This window comes from Cervus canadensis, chromosome 11 (genome assembly GCF_019320065.1).
Source record: "Cervus canadensis isolate Bull #8, Minnesota chromosome 11, ASM1932006v1, whole genome shotgun sequence".
NCBI classification, from domain to species: domain Eukaryota; kingdom Metazoa; phylum Chordata; class Mammalia; order Artiodactyla; family Cervidae; genus Cervus; species Cervus canadensis.
The window spans coordinates 53044390-53067023 of NC_057396.1; the positions used below are offsets into that span (position 1 = coordinate 53044390).

The following is a 22634-nucleotide window of genomic DNA, read 5'->3' on the forward strand; positions in this document are numbered from 1 at the left end:
TCCTGGATCATCTTCACTATCATTATTCTGAATTCTTTCTCTGGGAGGTTGCCTATCTCCACTTCATTTAGTTGCTTTTCTGGGGTTTTATCCTGGCCCTTCACCTGGGACATAACTTTCTGCTTTTTCATAGTGATTGACTTTCTGTAATATGGTTTTTGTTTTAGCTACTGTGGGATTGTGCTTCTTGCTTCTTCTGTCTGCCCTCTGATGGATGAGGCTGAGACTTGTGTAAGCTTCCTGATGGGAAGGACTGGCAGTGGGAAAAACTGGGTCTTGCTCTGCTGAGCAGGACCTCGCTCAGTAAAGCTTTAATCCAATTATCTGCTGATGGGTAGGGTTGCACTCCCTCCCTGTTAGTTGTCTGGCCTGAGGCAACTCAGCCCTGGGGTCTACGGGCTGTACGGTAGGGTTAATGGAGAAGTCCAAGAGGGTTTACACCAAGGGGGGCCTTCCTGGCCTGCTGCCGCTAGTGCCCCTGTCCCTGGGGTGAGACCCTCCTGACCCAGGCCTCTGCAGGAGGCCCTCCAACACTAAGCGGGTAGTTTTGGTTCAGTCTCCTGAGGGTCACTGCTCCTCTCCTCTGGCTCTTGGTGCATGCAAGGTTTTGTTCATGCCTTCCAAGGCTGGAGTCTGTTTCTCCCAGTTCTGTGGAAATCCCATAATTAAATCCCGCTGACCTTCAAGGCCAGATTCCCTGGGGATTCCCAGTCCCTTTGTCAGGTCCTCAGGCTGGGAAGCCTGATGTGGGGCTCAGAACCTTCACAACAGTGGGAGAACTTCTTTGGTATTATTGTTCTCCAGTTTGTGGATCACCCACCTGGCAGGTATGGGATTTGATTTTATTGTGATTGTGCCCTCCCTATCACTCGCTGTGGCTTCTTCTTTGTCTTTTGACATGGGGTATCGGTTTTTGGTGGTTCCAGCATCCTCCTGTCTATGGTCGTTCAACAGCTAGTTGTAATTCTGGGGCTCTTGCAGGACGAGATGAGTGCACATTTTTCTACTCTGCCATCTTGAACCAGAAGCCTGAATCTTAGTGTTTCTTAATGGATGTCTACCCTCACTCTAATATAGGAGCCACATAGGTATATATTTCCCAGACAGTTTGCCAATATGAATACTTGGATAAATCGTCACCACAAAAGAGTTACAGAGGACAAATTTTAGTCCATTAAATACTGTTATAAGGGCACATACAGACAAATCTCTGGCTATGCAATTCTTGTTAGTCTTACACAGATCAAGGGTTGGCAAATTATGGCCTGCAAGCCAAATATGGTCCATTACCACCTGTATTTGTAATAAAAGTTTTATTGAAATGTGGTCATATATATTTATTTACATATTTATTGTCTATGGCTGCTACTGCACCACAACAGCAGAGTTAAATAGTTACAACAGAGAATGTATGGTCCACAAAGCCTAAAACTTTATTTGACCCTTTGCAGAAAAAAACCTGACACGGATTCTAACTGAATATTTTTTCCTTTTCTCACTCAAAAGATAATCTTCCAACACAGTGAAATTCTAAACAACTAATAACATGGCTAGCTCTCTTTATCAAAGGTTTAGAAAATAATCTGCAAGGCATAAAGTGTACGTAATATGAATGCCATATATATCACCCTTCATGGAGCAGAGAAATATGAGCCAAGAAATTCTTCCCTTGAAAGCATCTTGTAGAATACTTCAATACAAGCAATTCAAATAAGATCCAAGTAACAAACATCAGTTATATTCAACAAATGTGCAGTGCTGTGCAAGAAAAAGTGAAAGTGAAAGTCACTCAGTCATGTCTGACTCTTTGCGACTCCATGAACTACACAGTCCAGGGAATTCTCCAGGCCAGAATACTGGAGTGGGTAGCCTTTCCCTTCTCCAGGGGATATTCCCAACCCAGGGACTGAACCCAGGTCTCCCGCACTGCAGGCAGATTCTTTACCAGCTGAACCACCAGGGAAGCCCAAGTATCCTGGAGGGGGTAGCCTATCCCTTCTCCAGTGGACCTTCCTGACCCAGGAAGCAAACCAGGGTCTCCTGTGTTGCAGGCAGGTTCTTTACCAGCTGAGCACCAGGGAAGCTCCTGTGCAAGAAAGGCAAGGATTAAAAATCAAAGCCCAGGAATCCCCTGGGAGTTCAGGGTTAAGGCTTTGAGCTTTCACGCTGAGGGTGCAGGTTTAACCCCTGGCTGGAGCACTAAAGGTCCCGCAAGCCTCGCGGCAAGGTCAAAAAAAGGAAAGAAAATCAAAGCCCATCATTCCCCAAGTTGCTATATTTCCTTACTGTTGGGCAGCCAATACCTGTAAAAGGAAATCCTTTCTTGCTGAGAACTCAATATCCATTGAAATAACACTGGAATTTAACTACTTCCTACAGTCAGAAAATCCACAAGATTAAAAAGGATCTTGCAGCTCTATCTGACTCATAAGACTCCTCCACAAGCTCATCAACAAGGAGTCATCCAGTCTCTACACTATTTTCAATTTTTGACAGCTAACATTTATTCAGTGCTAACTCTGCCTGTTACTATTCTGTACATTGTATACATATACACTATGTCAGCTAATTCTTAAAACCACAATATGAGGAAGATACTATTAAAATCTCATTTTATAAATGAGGAAACTAAGGCACAAAGAAGTTAAGTAATTTGCCCAAGGTCACACAAATGGTAAATGAAAGATCACTACAGATCTCTCATAAACATATGAGATAACACTGAAAACAACTTTTTTTTGGCCAATAAATCCAATTTAAATGAGACATTAAAATTCCTTAAAAATACACCACTTTTCAAAACTGATTCAAAAAGAAATAGAGTAACTGAAGTAACTATTATAAGTAATTCTACTTAGTAAAAATAATTCAGAATTAAAAACTTTCATATAAAGAGAACTCCAGTAACCAGACAGTGTAATACTGGCATAGATCAAAGGAACAGAACAGAGTCTAGAAATAGACCCAAATATATTGCTCAATTAATTTTAAATGAAAGTGCCAAGATAACTGAATAGGGAAAAAGGTTATCTTTCAATAGTGTTAGAATAACTGGATATCCACACTCTAAAAAAATGAACCTTGACCCTTAATGCATGCTATCATTAAAATTAACTCAAAATACACAGGCAAATGCTGAAGTTATAAAACCTCTAGAAGAAAACATGGAGAATATTTTTACAACCTTGGCACAGGCAAACATTTCTTCAACAGAAAGCAAAACCCACAAACTATAAAAGAAAAAACAGAAATACAGAACCTACCAAAAATTTTGTTTTTGCTCTTAAAAAAAATACCATTAAAAATTAAATGGAGGAAATATTTACATTACATGTTACAGGACTTAAAGGAATATGAAAAGAACTCTTACAACTTACTATTAAGACACACAAAATGGGTAAAAGTTTAAACACAAAACAGAAACTCCACAAGAGACATAGAAATAGTCAACAGTGTTATGGATTGAAATCTGCCCAGCCAAAATTCATATATTAAAGCTCTAATCCTCAATGTACTGGCTTTTGTTTTAATTGGAGTACGAGTGATTTATAATGCTGTTCAGTTTCAGGTGAACAGATGAGTGATTCAGCGCTACATGGACAAACACCGTTTTTTAGGTTCTTTTCTCACACAGGTTATCACAGATTTTGAGTATGGTCCTCTGTGTTACACAGTAGGTCCTTATTATATATAGTAGCACGTGTATGTTAATTCTAAGCTGCTGATTTACTTTCCAACCCCCAGGTTTTACCTTTGGTAACCACAACTTTGTTTTCAAAATCTGTAAGTCTGTTTCTGTTTAGTAATAAGTTCATTTGTGTCTTTTAAAAAAATTTTGATTCAACATACGAAAATATGTAAATCTTTAGGTCCGAGCATGTTGTTTCAAACAGCATTATTTTATTCTTTTTTATGACTGAGTAATATTCCATTGTAAATATATACCACATCTTCTTTATCCATTCATCTGTCAATCGACATTTAGGTTGCTTCCACATCTTGGCTATTGTAAATAGTGCTGCAGTGAACACTGGGGTACATGTATCATTTCAAATTATGATTTTATTCAGATATATGCCCAGGGGTGGGACTGTTGTATCATACAGTAGTTCTGTTACTAGTTGTTTTTTTAAGGAACCTCCCGTACTGTTCTCCACAGTGGTTGTACCAATTTACAGTCCTACCAACAGTGTAGGCGAATTCTCTTTTCTCCACACCCTCTTCAGTATTTTTATTTGTAGACTTTTTGATGATGGCCATTGTGACTGGTGTGAGGTGATATCTCATTTGTAGTTTGGATTTTCATTTCTCTGATAATTAGTGATGTTAAGCATCTTTTCCTGTGCTTTTTCACAATCTGTGTATCTTCTTGGGAGAAATGTGGCTGGCACAGGTGATTCTCAGGTCTGTGAGAATCACTTGGGGCCATCTATATATCTTCTTTCAGTCTGTATGTGTCCCTAGATCTGAAGCAGATCTCTTATAGATAGCATATATAAGGGTCTTATTTTTGTATTGATTCAGGCTGTCTTTTGGTTGGAGCACTTAATTCATTTACATTTAAGGTAATTATCAACATGTATTAATAGGTTCTTATTGCCATTTTGTTAATTGTTTTAGATGAGTTTCTGCTGGTCTTTTTTCTTTCCTTCCTCTTTTGTTCTCTTGTGATCTGATGACTAACTTCAGTGTTGTGTTTGGATTCCTTTTTCTTTTTTGTATATCTCTTGTAAATTTTCAGTTTTTGATTCCCATGAGATTTTGATATAGCAGTCTATACATATATAAGATTGTTTTATGTTCCTAGTCTTTTAATTTCAAAATGCATTTCCAATATCCTCCATTTGTACTGTCCTCACAATTGCTGGTTATGGTATCATATTTGTGTGTGGATGATTTCCTATCTTTACTGTAGTTTACCTTTACTGGTGAGCTCTCCCATTCATAATTCTGTTTCTAGTTGTTGCCTTCTATTTTTCTCCTAGAGAAGTTCCTTTGGCATTTGTTGTAAAGCTGGTTTGGTGGTACTGACTTCTCTTAAATTTTGCTTGTCTGTAAAACTTTTGATCTCTTTGTCAAATCTGAATGACAGCCTTGCTGGGTAGAATATTCTTGGTTGTAGGTTTTCCCCTTTCATCAATTTGAATATACCATGGCATTCCCTTCTGGCCTGCAGAGTTTCTGCTGAAAAATCAGCTGACAACCTTATGAGGATTCCCTTGTTGCTTTTCCCTTGTTTCTTCTAATATTTTCACTTTGTTTTAATTTACATCAGTTTGATTAATAGGTGTCTTGGCATGTTCCTCCTTGGTATAAGCTGGGACTCTCTGTGCTTCTTGGATTTGAGTGGCTGTTTCCTTCCCATGTTAGGGAAGTTTTCAGCTATTTTCTCTTCAAATATTTCCTCAAGCCCCCTCTCTCTTCTCCTCCTGGGACCCTTATGATGCAAATATTCATGCTTTTAATGTTGGCCCAGTGGTCTCCGAGACTGTCCTTCCTTTCATTCTTTTTTCCTTTGCTCCGTTCCACAAGAGTGATTTCCAACACTCCATCTTCCAGCTCACTAAATTCATTTTTCCGCCTCAATTATTGTGCTATTGATTCCTTCTCTTGTATTTTTCATTCTAGTTATTCTATTTTTCATCTCTGTTCTTTAAATCTTCTTGCTCTTCATTAAATATCTTTTTGTATCTTCTTAATCTGTGCCTCCATTCTTTTTCCAAATTCTGGGATCATCTTCACTATCATTACACTAAATTCTTTTTCAGGTAGGTTGCCTATCTCCATCTAGATGTCTTGTGGGTTTTTATCTTGGTCCTTCATCTGGAACATATTTCTCTGCTCTCATTTTTGTCTGACTTTCTGTGTTTGTGGTCTCCATTCTGCTGGCTGCAGGATTTTAGCTCGTCTTACTTCTGGGGCTTGCCCACTGGTGGGAAGAGTTGGGTGTGTCTCTCTGGTGAGCAAAGCCATGTCAAACTGTGTTTAGAGGGAGCTGTGAGCTCAGTACAGCTTTAGATAATTTGTCTGCTGATGGGTAGCAATGTGTTCCTATCCTGCTGGCTGTCGGGCCTGAGGCATTCCAGCACTGGAGCCTGTAGGTTTTTGGATAGGGCCAAGTCTTGATGTCACAATGGTGACCTCTGTGAGAGCTCATACCAATCAATACTCTCTCAGACCACTGCCTCCAGTGTCCGTGCCCCCAGCTCGTGATCCGTGGCCAACCCTCACCTCCCCAGGAGACTCTCCAAGACTCACAGGGAGGTCTAGCCCAACCTCTTCTGCTTTGTGTGGACCCCAGTGTGTGTGAGCCCTCCAAGAGTGGAGTCTCTGTTTCACCCAGTCCTGTGGAGCTCTTGCACTCAAGCCTGCTGTTCTTCAAAGCCAAGTGCTCTGGGGGGGTTCCCCCTTCTGATGCCAGACCCTCAGCCTCAGGAGCCAAGATGGGGCTTAGGACTTTCACTCTGGCAGGAGAACCTCTGCAATGTAACTATTTTGCAGTTTGTGGGTCTCTCACTCATGATGTCACTAAAGCATCTCTTATTGTCTCTTTTCACTTCTTCTGTGTCTCTGAATGTAAAATACCCTTTCTGGTAGTTTCCAGTCTTCTTTGTTAGTGGTTGCTCAACAGTTTGTTGTGCTTTTGGTGTTTTCATGAGAGTAGGTGAGCTCAAGTCCTTCTGCTCGGCCATCTTTTCCGGAATCAAGGGGCTGCTTTTAGTTTGGATGTCTGCTGTCTCTCTCCTCAGGATGAGCTGGATGTTATCCCCTTGATATGGGGGGTGCAGGCGTAGCAGCCCTTGCACACTCCCGGGACAGCAGGGGCAGTGCCTGGCATCAGACTGCAGATCTCATAGTGGTTGCCCAAGCCTGCCTCTGGAGCCTACCATGGCCGTGATAATTGCGCCCACTCCCAGAGCTTCTGTGAGGTGGTGTCCTGTTGCCTGGGAGCACTTACAGGGGGAAAAGCTCTCATGGTAACCGCCCCCCCACCTTTGTGTGATGCTAGTAATGGCACCTTGCCTCTCTGGCAGGTGCTGGCTGCTACTGAGCACACCCTCAGGTACCACAGTCCACCCTCTTCAGGCTGTCTCCACACAGCCTACCCTGATCTTTTCCCCGGATCTGATCTCTGAAGCCTGGGCTTCAGCCCCCAGCCCTCTCCTGTATCAACAGAGGAGCATATTAGGTTGCGGAACACAGGGCTGAGATGCTGACCTTCTGTGCAGGGTACTCTCCATTTTGCCTTCTGCAAACCAGCTGCTGCGCTCTCCTCCTAGGCTTGAGTGTCCCTCTCCACCCAGGCTGATCCCCTGGTGAAGGCTCTCCCCAGGGTATGGGAATCTTTCCTCATTCATAGCTCCCTCCTGGGGGTGCAAGCCTGTCCTGATTCCTTTCCTTCTCTTTTTCCTTTGTCCTACCTGGTCACGTGGAGGTTTTCTTGTCCTTTTGGATGTCTGAGGTCTTCTGCTGGCATTCACTAGATGTTCTGAGTAAATCATTCCACTTACTGATGTGTTAATATTTTTGTGAGAGTAGGTGAGCTCCCCTACTACTCCTCCACAATCTTGATCCCCTGGTCTGATGTTGTATTTTGAGATAGGACTTTTAAGTCATTCAATCTGTGGTATTTTTTTTATGACAGCCCCAGTAGACTAATAGAATAAACTTATGAAAAGATGCTAAATATCATTAGATCTCAGGAAAATAGAAATGAAAACAATGACATACTGCTGCTACTTAGCCAGTCATGTCTGACTGTCTGTGATCTTATGGACTGTAGCCTGCCAGGCTCCTCTGCCCATGGAATTTTCCAGGTAAGAACACTGGAATGGAGTGCCATTTCTTACTCCAGGGGATCTTCCTGATCCAGGGATTGAACCTGCATTTCCTGCACTTGCAGACCGATTCTTTACCACTAGTGCCTCCTGGGAAGCCCACTGACATACTACATGTAACAGAATGATTTAAAATGAGAAAGACTGAGAATTTGGCAAGGATATGGTACACTTGGAACTGTCAGATATTAGTGGCAGGAATATAAAATGGCAGAAGCACTTTATAAGAAATTGTCAATTTTTTTTTTAAACCTAAAAACCTACCATACAACCCAGCAATTCAGTTCCTAGGCATCTACCCAAGAGAAATGAAAGCAAGTATCAACAAAAAGACTTGTACATAAGTAGTCACAGAATTTTACTCATATCTCCAAACTGAAAACAACCTAATTATCCATCAACTAGTGAATGGATACATAATTTGTGACACTGAGCAACAAAAAGGAACAATCTTAATACAAGAAATATTAGCAATTTTTTAAAAACAAAAGTAGCCTGGGACTACCCTGATGGTACAGTGGATAAGAATCTGCCAGCAGGGGACACAGGTTTGACCCCTGGTCCGGGAGGATTCCACTTGCAGAGGAGTAACTAAGCCCATGAGCCACAACTACTGAGCCTGAGCTCTAGGGCCCATGAGCCACAACTACTGAGCCTGCTCGCCCGAAAGCCCGCGCCCTGCAATAAGAGAAGCCACTGCAATGAGAAGCCCATACACTGCAACAGACAGTAGCCCCTGCTTGCCACAACTAGAGAAAGCTCGTGCACAGCAACGAAGACAGAACACAACCAAAAATATATTTTTTTAAAAAGTAGCCTGATGCTAAGGAATATACATTTAGTGACTCTATCTGAAATTCTAGAAAAGGCAAATCTTATCTATAGGAACAGAAAGCAGATCGATGGCTTCCTTGGAGCTGGGGTTAGTTGGGGGTTAGGAAGCAGGGGTTAAATGCAAAGGAGCACAACGGAGCTTTTTGGAGTGAAGAAAGAGTTCTCTCTTTTGACTGTGGTGCTAGTTTTACAGGTACATATCTTGTCACACCTCATCAAACTTAAAATAGGTGTATCTTATTGTATGTAAATTATAGCTCAATGAAGTTGATTTTAAAACATCATCAGGCTCTCTGCAGCATTTAAACTGCAGAAGAGGGAATGGAATGTCTTTAGTTAGCAAAAGGATACCAGAACAGGCACTCAGAGAGAAGTACCGAGAGGGAACAGCCAGCCACTAAGTGGCTTCAGATTTTCTGGCACTCCATTTCTATACCACACAGAGCACAACAATCAATCTTCCTTTTTTTTTTTTAAAGATGGTGCCTTGAGAGAACCTTTGTTTCTTCCAACTAAAGGAAACTAACAAACCTGAATTTCTATTTTGATTCCTTCAATAGTACCTGGCACATAATAAAAGTGTTGAAGGCATGAATGAGAACTGATGACAGTTATCAATCATATGCTTGTTGGCTTGAACTAATTTTTTACATTAAAAAGCAGTTCCTTGGTTTAAAAAAAAAACTTTAAAAATAAATTTACTTTTAATTCTCAATGAAGGCAAATACCCTTTTACAAAATATGTGGTAACACACAGTAAAAAACAATCTAAAAAATAAATTAGTATGGCAACACAAATATCAGAGTTCCAGATGAGAGAAGCCCTTTATTTGAAAAAAGATTTACAATAAAAGAAACCAGTCACAATAAAAGAAACCAGCTTTGTTAATGGATACATAAATTCTTTTTGTCTGATTTTTTGATAGAACACAGTGAAAATGACTTAGAGAAAATAATGCCACAGATATAGCTAAAACGTGAATGAGGCTGGAGGCAGCAGAGGACCACACACCATGAAATGTAAACAGAGGAGAAAAAAGCTAGATGCCAGACAGGAAGAGAAGAACCAGAGAGCAGTCTTTACAAATAGAGGTAAATGTAACCAAGCCTGAAATAAGAAATCTGAGAGTTCTTAAAGAAAAAAAAAAAAGAGTATCCTAATTATTCCTTAGCATGCATAAGAATTCTGCAGAATAATTTAATTTTAATTTCTCAAGGTTCATTTTTAAACTCTTCTCAACCTTATGGAATCTTACTTTTGCTAATTAGTGATTTATGTCAGGACAATCCATTTCCCTCCAAAAGAAAGAAATTTTTTTCTCAAATAATTGGATTAGATCTACCACCACTAATTAAAACAGGGAATGTATCATCTCTGCATTCTTAGACAAACAACAACTATGTTTGATTGGCATGGTAAAATGAGCTTAATGGAGTCAGAAGATAAGAGAAGCTTTTAGAGGAGAGAATATACTTATACAATACACACAAAACTGTTTTATAATTATACACTTCAAAAAAGTATCACTCAAGGCTTAGTAGTGGTCACACAGGCTTATTTTGATTTTGGCATTTATTCACAAAGAACTCTCTTATTGTATTACGGGATATAGCAAACTTTAAAAAATAATTTACTTAAGAACAGATATATTTATGGTTATAACACACACGTCTAGTCAATTCCTTCTTACAATACTTGGATGAAGAATGCTATGCAATCTTCAATTTACTGGGGAAGTATTTACTAGGTACTCTTATTAATAACACTAGGCATTACATTCAACAATAGCTAGGAACCAAAAATTAGAAATAAGTTAAAACTTTTGGTTTACAATTTCAACATCTAACTGCATTCATGAAGCTGGACATCAATAATAAAAGCAGTACCATTCCAAATATGCAAAAACTCACAACAGGAAACAAAGTGACAAGATAAATATGTTTTAAATTTCTAACCTGTGATCCAAGAATGTATTAAAATTCAAAGGAAGATGATACATTCATTCATTCAATAATTTATCACCTCCAAAATGCTCTGTATATGTTTGCATAGTACTCTCCCAATTTGACCCACCCTGCCCTTCCCCACTGTGTGCACAGGTCTGTTCTCTGTACGCCAGACAGCCGGTGGGAATTTCCTGTGTGACACGGGGGGCTCAACCCAGAGCTCTGTGACAACCTAGGGGGCTGGGATGGGGTAGCAAACGGGAGGGAAGTTCATGAGGGAGATGACATATGTATACCTGTGGCCGATTCATGTTGATGTATGGCAGAAAAAGCATTATGTCAGATCTTACACTAGATAAAAAGTAATACAAAAATAACTCCTTAGTTGCAAAACAGAGACTCTCAGAGAACAAACTTATGGCCTCTGGAGGGGATGAATGGGGGGAAGGGATGTTAGCAAGTTTGGGATGGACATGCACACACTGCTGTATTTTAAGTGGATAGCCAACAAGGACCTACTGTATAGGGAACAAGGAACTCTGCTCAATGTTATGTGGCAGACTGGACGTGAGGGGAGTTTGGGGGAGAATGGTTACCTAAATATGCATGGTTGAGTCCCTTTGCTGTTCACCAGAAACTACCACAACATTGTTAATCAGTTATACCCCAATACAAAATAGAAAGTTAAAAAGAGGGGGAACCACCTAAAAAATAACTCCTATCCTGAAGAGTCTTAAAATTATATGAGAAGTGAAGACATATGCATAATACAAAGCAGCCACAAAATATATACACAATACATGGAGTATATGATAAAGTGATGTCAATTAAACAAGGATTCAGAGAAGAAAAGAATTTCCAGCATGTGATCAGAGAATAACTTCATGTAGGAAATACTCTGAGTTGGATAACAAAAAGAGGTGAGTGAAAATCGGCTCAGTCGTTTCCAACTGTTTGTGACCTCATGGACCAGGCTCCTCTGTCCACCGAATTCTCCAGCAAGAATACTGGAGTGGGTAGCCACTTCCTTCTACAGGGGAACTTCCCAACCCAGGGATTGAACCCAGGTCTCCTGCACTGCAGGCAGATTCTTTACCATCTGAGCCACCAAAGGTAGGGGGGAAAATGTGATGAGATCCCACATCGAGGAGATAATTATTTAAAAAGGTGAGAAATAGAACAGAAATGTTCTCCAAAGTTCTTGTGAATGTATATCCCTAGGGGCTGGGGAGCACAATCCAAAGCCCAATATTTCTTTGAATTCTATTGTGTATTTTAAAAATACTATAAAATTTATGTTCTATACTATTAAATATCTGTGCTTGCTTTAACATAAAAATAACATTCTTCTTCTCAATATTTTCCAACAAAACTAATACGCCAAGAAGATGGGCCATGCTTATCCTGAACGTGCTCCCCAGAGATGCCAGTCAGAGGCTGCTAGTGTGGAATGAAGAACAGCACAGGTGAAGGAGACATGGTTCAGAGCAGAATTTAACCAGCCAGGTATTTAACCAGCCAGGCCAGAACAGTTCAAATGTTATTCAGAGGAGAGTAGGGAATGACAAAAGATGTATTTTTGAACTGAGGAATGACATTTGGCTTTTTGGCAAGATTTCTCTGGCAAGGATACAGAGGATGAAGTCAAATCTTGGGTGGCTTTTAAGCATCAAGATACTGATTTATCTGCTGGATAACTGAACAAAGAGGCACAAATCCCTGCCCTCATGGGGCTTACATTCCAGTATGGGAAATAAACAATGAAGTGAAGTGAAAGTCTCTCAGTTGTATCCGAATCTGAGACACCATGGACTGTAGCCCACAGGCTCCTCTGTCCATGGAATCTTCAGGCAAGAATACTGGAGTGGGTAGCCATTCCCTTCTCCAGGAGATCTTCCTGACCCAGGGATCCAACCCAGGTCTCTTGCATTACAGGTAGATTCTTTACCATCTGAGCCACCAGGCAAGCTAATAAACAATAAATAAACTGAAAAATGTAATGAGTCCAGGCAAGAAGAAAGCACAAACAGGAGAGAGGTGATCATAAAGGAAAGGCATCGGCAATTAGAAACAAGAGAATTCCAATTACGTCTTGGTGCCTGAGAAGCTACACTAAGATCAGAAATCAAGGAGTCAGGATGATGGTTCTGTCAGAGGAGAATGGGTAAAAATGGGTTGTTTTAGATTTGCAGGCCCAGAGGTGCCTACCTACTGAAGAGATGAAAATCCAAGGCTCTGGGAGGTCAGTTCTAGAGATAACAGACTTCATGACTACCTGCAACCACATCCAAATGGAAGCCACATGATGGAAAAGGGAGAGAGCAGAAAGCAAAGAACAAAAGATCTGACAGACGTCCCTGGCGGGGAGAGGGCTGGGGTGGGGTGGGGAGGGGGCAGAAACTAGGTCAGAAAAGAAAGAATCTAAGAGAAAATGAGAAATACGTGGGTAATGACTAGCAGTAACAGGATGAAGACTATAAATGAGATGCAGTATGTGTGTGCCCTTTTTTCTCCTTACCTGTTCATTCTTTTTCTGAACCCATTCCTTGTGCTTTTCTTCAGCAATTATCTTTCTCTTTTCACGGTCTTCCACTTCTTTCTTTTTTTCTAGCTGTTGATTTAATTCCTATAGATTTTATTCAAACAAAAGGCAACATTTAATAGAAGTATTCAACCTTGCATATTAAAAATAAAAGTCTGAGGTTAACCGAATTAAACAAGAATATAGTATCCTTTATAGAAATACACCATTAGTGACAATAACTTACTTAAGTAACTAGTTTATGATGAAAGGAAAGCACTGGTAAAAAGTATAAGTCATTTTTTAGAAATGCAAATAATTGCTTGGCAGCAAAACACTAGTTTCTTAGACTAAACTTCAGCTAAATTACCCTCATTGAAATCAACTTTCCCACACATAAATTTTGGCATCACCGTATGCTACTGGCAGAAGCTCAAGAGAGTTACAACTTTTTTACAGTTATAAAAAGCTTCTAGATTCTTGATGAAGATAAAGGATAGGAATTAAATAATCCCTAAATTAAACTTTTAATTCAGAGTTATACCAAAGAAGAAATGTAAAGAAGCCATTCAATTTTTTAAAGGGAGTAAAAAAAAAAAAGGATCCAGATTTTCGTTCACTGATTTTATAGCTGTTGGAGTGTAAAACAAAACCACATTCATATCCTAGATGATTTAACTGCCTTGCTGTCACTCGAATCGACACGTTTGGGCATTTCCTCAGGAGAAAGAATGTGGGAAGTATGGCCAAATAAAACTACAAGCTGAATGCCACCACTCTGTCACTCATCAGTTAAATTACTGCATTAGCTGAGAATGCTGTTCAAACTAGACTCCTAGGACTCTACTACCATAATTACCAGTTATTTTCCTTCTCTCTCCTTAGATACCAGCAATTGGATACTTTTACATGTCTTCCACTGGACCTCGCTCCCCATCCTCATGCCTCCCTTTCCCAAGGACCTACTTACCTCAGCAATGGGTGGCAGTGGGAAGGACATTTTTTCAACTCTCAGACAATTCCAGTGTGTTAAATGAAATGAAGATAAAACTTGACACCAAGAACATTTCTTATGCATTTTAGAACAACTGGTCTCAGGATACCTGTCTTCCATGATCTCTCATCCCCAAATCCTTCAGCATAGGTAACAGCTGTCCTCGCTCATTCAGTCTTCCAACTTTTCAACACTGTACTCCCCTACCCCCCAAGTTAAATATCCATCTTGGTTTTTAAAGGATTCTTCATTACCTCTGTGGCTGTTATCCCTTGATTATCCACTTAAATTTTTTTTTTTTTTTAATGGAGCACCTACTATAATGATAGCAAGAACTGAGGTGCAGGGATGAAATTCCAGAAGTCTCTGACCTAATCTGATTCTGTATACACAAAAGAATTAAGTGCTATGTTGTGAGGTACTGTGTAGAATAAGAGGTCAGAAAAGGAAAAGGAAGATGAGAGGAGAGAGTATGGTCCAAAGTAGTAAAAGAAAAAAAAAAAGCACCATGAGAGGAACAATGAGGAAATAGCTTGACTACAAGGGGGAGGAGTGATGACTAGAAACTCAGAGTGTGGTATTAATACTAACTAGACAGGAAAAGGTCTTTTGAGACAGGAAGAGTAAATTAAACACTGTGGAGCAGGAATATTTGGCAAAGGGAATGATTCAGAACTCTTAATGAGAAAGGATGAAAACTGCATTTGAAGGGATCAGAACTATTCTGAGGGAGACAGACTAGGAGGTTGCCACAGTATATGAGTCAGAAGGAGATATATATGAGTCTGGACTTGGGTCAGAAAATAAGGAGAGGATATACTTCTATGTGTATGAGAGGCCAGATATAGATTTGACAACCACATTTTCCAAAAAAAGTCTTAAAATTTTATTATAAAGAAAAGTAATGATTTAAATATACAACTAAAAATAGGATTGATTACTTTTATGAACCCTTTCAGATTCTTCATATAATTAAGCTCAGAAGTAAGGAAAAAAATCAGACTTTGTATTCTGAATTTATGGTTCACAAATTTTAAAGTTGCTATAAGAGTTAAAGATGAAGAAAGGGTCAGAAGTATCTAGAAAATGCTGCCATTGACCCAAACAGTGCTCTAACCTCAGGGTGTCTGTTCAAGTAATTTGCCACCTCAGAATACACATCACATTCTGAGAAACAATCCTCCTTCCAAGGTTGGCCCCTCTTAGAATTTCCCACCCTGAATGCCTCCATCTGTTTGCCACCAAAGCAAGTCTCTACCAGACACTGCTGGAGCCTTCTCTCATAAGGCCCTATGTCGTCTTCTGGTACACCACTGAATTTCAACAGAATTATGCATCTTCCCACAGAGTCAACACTTGATTACAGGAAACCAAAATCCAAAAAGGATCCTATACATGGATTTTTTATTTCAATAACTTTTGCCAACTAAGGTAACAATCAGAAAAACTGAGTTTCTAAGTCTCACCAACTCTATATCCTGCTCTATTCCTTAAGCACTGATGAATGAAAAGGGCAAAAGCAAGATGGTGGGGAAAAAAAAACCTGGATTATTCACAAATTAGATAACTTTTATAGTTTAGAACAGACTGTACTAAAATGTTAAAGCAAATGTTAAAAACAAAAATTATCCAAAGGCCATAGAGAATTTAGGTCAGTCTGCTAAAGAATTTTTTTTAAAGAATAAAAATTTAAGTAAAATTTATATGCCCTACAAAAACAATATACTAGCTTTTCACAATACTAATGTTAAATATTTACTATTTTTGTCACTTCAACAGTTACAAATATTTAAAAAACCCATAAATATAATTTTGATGCATTAACTCAATCTTACAGGGACATGTGAAACAAATCAAAATATTGCTGAAATCAAATTTATGAAAGGCGATGAACTTTTTAATGATTTAACTACCTTTAAATTTTCCTTTAAGATTTCAAGGAAGAATATATGAAAGCCAGTGTACACTTAAAATTAAACACTGAGTCTGACCCATTTATTTCTAAAATGTGCCTTGGTATTGTGGAAAGAACACTTATTAAGTTGGAAGTCAAAAGAACCAGGATCCAGTCCCAGTTTTGTCACTAACTGAAACACTGGCAAAGCTACTCTCTGGCCTTCATCTTTTAATAGGGTTCTGAGATGAATTGTTCCTTGTGGTTAAAAATCTGAGACTTTAATGATATGACTTATAAATAAACCAGAGAATACAGTAAATAAGAACAGAAAAGTAAGGAAAGCATGACTTAGAAAATTAAAAGGAAAGTCATGAAAAAAAATGTGAATACCACAATAGCTCAAAATAAGTTTATACCAAAGTGAGTAATTTATCTGTATGTTACGATATCTCTGGAATGACTAATAGTTAAGACTCATGCTAACATACTTTAACTGCTTCAGAATTAAGTAATGATGTAGCCATAAGAAATGTCCAGCTACTAAATATGTGAAAAGGTTTTAATCTTTCAACCAATTATACTCTGCTACATGCTTAATCACTGAGGTAGGAACTTTTCTTATCCATTATTCTAAACTGTTCTCAAATCTTCAGCAGTTATTATCATCTCCTTTAACACATAACAACAACTGACTTTTACTAAGTGATTCCCATATATTAGGCCACATCCTGCTGTTCACTTAGTTCCCAAAACACTATGAGGTGAATGTCACTCTCCCCTTTCACTGATAATTCGGCAGAGAGAGGTTAAAGATCCAAGATCTTAGTTTTGAATCAGGATGCACGACTCAAGAATTCATGCTTTTAACCACTCTTAATATTGTCTAACATCCGGCTTATAGATGAAGAGACTGAGGCTCAGAGAAGCAAGACTAGAATTTCAGCCTAGTTCCATGTTATTTCAAAGTTCAGAGTTTCTTATAATTTCTGTAATTTAATTACATTCATTCATGGTATGCTGACTCTAAAAATGGCTTGAAGTGACCCTCCGTTTCTTAGGATAACAAGTGACTTCTAGTGAGGCTGGAGACAAAGCTAAATAACATAAACTGAGCTCCACAATACCACTGATTCACTAGATCAGTGTTTTGCAAAACTGTGAGTCTACAATCAATGCATAGGTTATGATTAGCTTTAAAAAAAAATTAGAATATTCCAAGTTCTCCACAAAATTAAGATTATTTCAGATATGTACATAAGTGTATTTATGTATGCATTTGTGTGACATGAAGAAAAGCAGATTTCTCAGTGTGAACAAATATTTTGAAAGCTACTAAATTAATTAATTCCAATAGTCATGTATGGATGTGAGAGTTGGACCATAAAAAAGGCTGAGAGCCAAAGAACTGATGCTTTTGAATTGTGGTGCTGGAGAAGACTCTTGAGAATCCCTCAGACAGCAAGGAGATCAAACTAGTCAATTCCAAAGGAAATCAAGTCCTAAATATTCACTGGAAGGATTGATGCTGAGGCTGAAACTCCAATAGTTTGGCCACCTGATGCGAAGAGCCAATTCATTGGAAAAGACTCTGATGCTGGGAAAAACTGAGGGCAAGAGAGAAGGGAGCAATAGAGGATGAGATGGTTGGATGGCATCACTGACTCAATGGACATGAGTTTGAGCAAACTCAGGGACAGTGAAGGACAGAAGAAGCCTGGCGTGCTGCAGTTCATGGGGTCACAAAGAGTAGGACTTAAGAACTGAATAACAACAAACTAAACAATGGAATTAGTAACGTTAAAACTTAAGATTGAAGTAAGAAAATTAAAAGTCTGGGGCCTTAATAACAAATGAATTCTGAAAATAAATGAAAAAGCATTAAGAAGGCTATGACTAAAGAGAGAGGCCAAGATGGTGGAGTAGAAAGGCCCTGGGCTCACCTTTTCTCATGAGAACACCAAAAACCACAACTATCTACAGAAAAACTGTAGATGAAAAAGACTGGAACCTAAAGACACAGAGAAGGAACCATAATGAGACCGGTAGGAGGGACAGACTCATACTACCCCCGAGGATGGGCAACCCACAAAGTAGAGAATAAGTATACTGCAGAGGCTCTTTCACAGGAATGAGAGTTCTGAGCCCCATTTAAGGCTCCAAGCCTTGCAGTCCAGCACTAGGAAGACAAGTCCTGAGAACATTTGGCTTTCAAGGTCAGTGGGCTTACTTGCAGGAGCCCCACAGAACTGGGGGAAACGAGATTTCATTCTTAAAGGGCACATACAAAATATCATGTACAATGGGACCAACGGCAAAAGCAGTAATCTGAAATTAGCTTGGGCCAGACCTACCTACTGGTCTTGGAGAGTCCTCTAGGCAGGCATGAGGTGGCTGTGACTAACCCAGGGACATGAACACTGGTGACAGGCATAGTTGGGGCATTCAGCTGCATGAGCTGATGGCGGCTGCCATCTTGGCTCACTATCACCAAGACCTGGACCCACCCAACGGTCTGTAGGATGCCTTAGGCCAAACAACTAACTGAACAGAGACACAGCCTCACCCACCAACAGGCTGCTTAAAGACTTCCTGAGCTCACAGTCACCATCAGACAAGGCCCTAAACAAAGATTTCCTCACCAGGGGGCCAAGAGCTGAGTCTGGGCCCTTTGCACTGGGAAGCTCACACGAGCCTCTCGACCACCCTACACACCAGGAGGGCAGACACCAGAAGCAAAAAACTATAGCACAGCTTGCACACTGAGTCCAGCAACAGCAGGTCAGACCCTACCCTGGGACCAGCTGGGCACTGGCCCTGCCCACGAGCAGGCCAACAACCTTTGGGACAGCCAGGCCCCATATCCAACTGACTGTGTCAGGAACCAGCCTCCAACACCAATCATCTAAAATGAGCTCTGGGATCCCTGGGCCCTAAAACCAGGCTCGAGGATGCAGTTCTGCCTGCCAGTGGTCCTGCACTAACTCCAGGATCTGGCTTCACCTGCCAATAGGTGGGCAACAGCCCCAGAGTCTTCAGGATCCTAACTCTAGCCACCAGTGAGCCAGCACTCCCTAGGGCTCTGCAACAGCTGCCTCATGGCCAGCTGACACTAAAGAGGAGCTGTTTTAAGAAAACAGCATTCACACAAGGCAGTGCCTGGCAACCAACCAGACTAACAGCCAACCAAGCCTACCAGACCACTCACAGTCAGCCTGCCACAGCAGAAGGGCCTGTCCAGGTATATGGCTTAGCTAACAGGAGGAGAGGGCACGGCTGGAACAAGAAAGACATCTCCTACAGAAGGCCACTGCTCCAAAGTCCAGAAAGGTAACAGAGCTGCCACATACACAAAAATACAAATACCAACATAGACAAAATGAGACACCACAGAAGTATGTTCCAGATGAAGGAAAAAGATAAAACCCCAAAAGAAGAAATAAGTGAAGAGGAGACAGGCAATCTACCTGATAAAAAGTTCACAGTAGGATCATAAAGATGAGGGAAAGAATCGGGAAGAAAATGGATGCACAGAGAGAGAGAGAGAAGTCAGAATTTTTTTTAACAAAGAGAAAACATAAAGAACAGCTGAACAGAGATGAAGAATACAATAATTGAAATAAAAAATACACTAGAAGGAAACAACAGTACACTAAATTATATGGAAAAATGAACTGGTGAGCTGGAAGACTGAGTAGTGAAAATCACTGCCACTAAACAGACATCTGGGACAACATCAAGCATACAAATCCTCATACTATAGGGGTCACTGGAGGATAAGATAGAAAGGGCCAGAGGAAATATTTGAAGATGTAATAGCTGAAAACTTCCCTAACCTCAGAAAGAAAAATGTCACACAAGCCCAGAAAGTGCAGAGTTGTCCCATACAGGATAAACCTAGAGGAACACACCAAAACACATTGTAACCAATATGACAAATATTAAAGATAGAATATTAAAAGTAGCAAATAACATACAGAGGAACTCCCATAAGGTTATCAGCTGAGTTTTTGGCAGAAATTCTGCAGGCCAGAAGGGAGTGTCATGATATATTTAAAGTAATGAAAGGGGAAAACCTACAACCAAGAATGCTATACCCAGCAAACCTCTCATTCAGATTAGACGGCAAAATCAAAAGCTTTTCAGAACAAGCAAAAGTTAAGAGAATTCAGCACTACCAAACCAGCATTACAACAAATGTTAAAGAAACTTCTCTAGGCAAAAAAGAAAAGGCCACTACTAGAATCAAGAAAATTACAAGATGAAAAGGCTCATTGGTAAAGACAAACATACAGTAAAGATAAGAATCCATTCACAAAGTCAGTAGTGAGGTTACAAGACAGGAGTAATAAAGTCATCTGTATCCACAATGAGCAGTTAAGGGATACAAAAAAACAATTAGATGTAAAATATTACATCAAAAGCAGTAATCATGAGGGAAGAGTACAAATGCAGGGTTTTTTAAGTGCATTTGAAATTTAAAAATCTGTAACTTAAAAAAGACTGCTACACAACAACTTCATGGTAACTGCAAACCAAAAACGCATAATAGATATATATGCAAGAAATAAGATGGAATTCAGACAAAACACTAAAAACAGTCATCAAATCAAAAGAAAAGGGGAAAAAAGACCTACAAAAACAAAAACAATTAACAAAATGGCAATAAGAACATATATATCAATAGCTACCTTAAATGTAAACGGATAAAATGCTTCAACCAAAAGACACACAGTGGCTGAATGGATACAAAAACAAGAAGCATACATATGATGCCTACAAAAGACTCATTTCAGAATCAGAGATGCACGCAGACTGAAGGTGAGGGAATGGAAAAACATATTCCCCGCAAACGGAAATCAAAAGAGAGCCAGAGTAGCCGTACTCATATCAGACAAAACAGGCTTTAAAAGTAAAGAGACAAAGAAGGATACTACATTATAATCAAGGGGTCAATCCCAGAAGTAAGATATAACAATGGAAAATACATATGCACCCGAAATAGGTGCACCTTAACATATGAGGCAACTGTTAATAGCTATAAAAGGAGAAATCAACAGTAACACAACAATAGTGGGGACTTTGAAACTCCACCTATATCAGGTGGAGTTCAGATCATCCAGACAGAAAATCCACACAGACCATTAAAGATATATTAGACCAGACAGCCTTAACTGATATTTATAAAACATTCCACTGAGAGCATCAGACTACACATTCTTCTTAAGGGCACATGGAATATTCTCCAGGGTAGATCACATGATAGTCCAAAAAGCAAACCTCAGTAAATTTAAGAAAACTGAAATCATATCAAGCATTTTTTTCTAGTCACAACACTAAGAGATTAGAAATCACCTATAAGAAAGAAAACAAAAAAACACAAATACGTGAAGCCTAACAACATGTTACTAAACAACTAATAACACTGAATAAATAAAAGAGAAAATTAGGGAAAAAAACCTAGAGACAAACAAAAACAAAAACATGATGATCCAAAAGCTCTGAAGCTTTCTGCTGAAACAAAAGCAGTCATAAGAGGAAAGTTCACAGCAACACAACTGTACCTTAGGAAACAAGAAATATCTCAAACAACCTAACCTTACACCTAAAGCAACTGGAGAAAGAACAACAAACAAAACACAAAGGAAAGAAATTAAACAGATCAGAATAGAAATAAATGAGATAAACATGAAGAAATCAATTAAAAAAAAGATCAATGAAACTAAAAGTTGGTTCTTTGAAAAGATAACAAAATTGATTTAGCCAGACTCATCAAGAAAAATGAGAGGGATTTCCCTGGTGGTCCAGCAGCAAAGACTCCACACTCCCAAAACAGGCAGACTTGTGGCGGGAACTAGATCCCATACGCCGAGTTTACATGCCGCAAGTAAAGGGTTTGCATACCACAACTAAAGATCCTGTATGCTGAAATAAAGACCTGGCATGCTGAAATAAATAAATATTTTTTAAGAAGAAAGAAAGAATAAAAAGATAGAGGGCTGAATTCAATAAAATTAGAAAAGAAAAAGAAATCACAACTGACAATACAGAAATATAAAGGATCACAAGAGACTACAATAAGCACCTAACTATATGTCAATAAAATGGACAACCTAGGAGAAATGAACAAATTCTTAGGTACAATCTTGCAAGACTGAACCGGAAGAAATAAAAAACATGAACAGATCAATCACAAGTACTGAAATTCAAAACCATGATTTAAAAACTCCCAACAAACAAAAGCCGGGACAAGATGAATTCACAGGTGAATTCTTTAGTATTAAACATTTGTGGTTGTTTAGTCACTAAGTCATGTCCTCCTCTTTTGTGACCCCAATGGACTGTAGTCCACCAGGCTCCTCTATCCATGGGATTTCTCAGGCAAGAATACTGGAGCGGGTTGCAATTTCGTTCTCCAGAGGATCTTCTCAACACAGGGTCAAATCCAAGTCTCCTGCATTGGCAGGCAGATTCTTTGCCACTGAGCAAACATGTAAAAAGAGAGTAAAGAGTTAAACTAATCTTTCTCAAACTATTCCAAAAAAACTGAAGAGGAAGGAACACTCCCAAACTCATTCTATGAGGCCACCGAATACCAAAACTAGA

General features: G+C 39.4%; 1 protein-coding gene across 1 annotated transcript in view; it reads right to left on the reverse strand.

Moving 5' to 3' along the window:
• Nucleotides 1-22634, reverse strand: part of CCDC34 (coiled-coil domain containing 34) — a 43012-nt gene that overhangs the window by 5749 nt on the left and 14629 nt on the right. The window contains exon 3 of the mRNA XM_043482379.1: nucleotides 13138-13245. Coding sequence (XP_043338314.1) covers nucleotides 13138-13245 — 108 coding nt within the window. The remainder of the gene's footprint in view (nucleotides 1-13137; nucleotides 13246-22634) is intronic.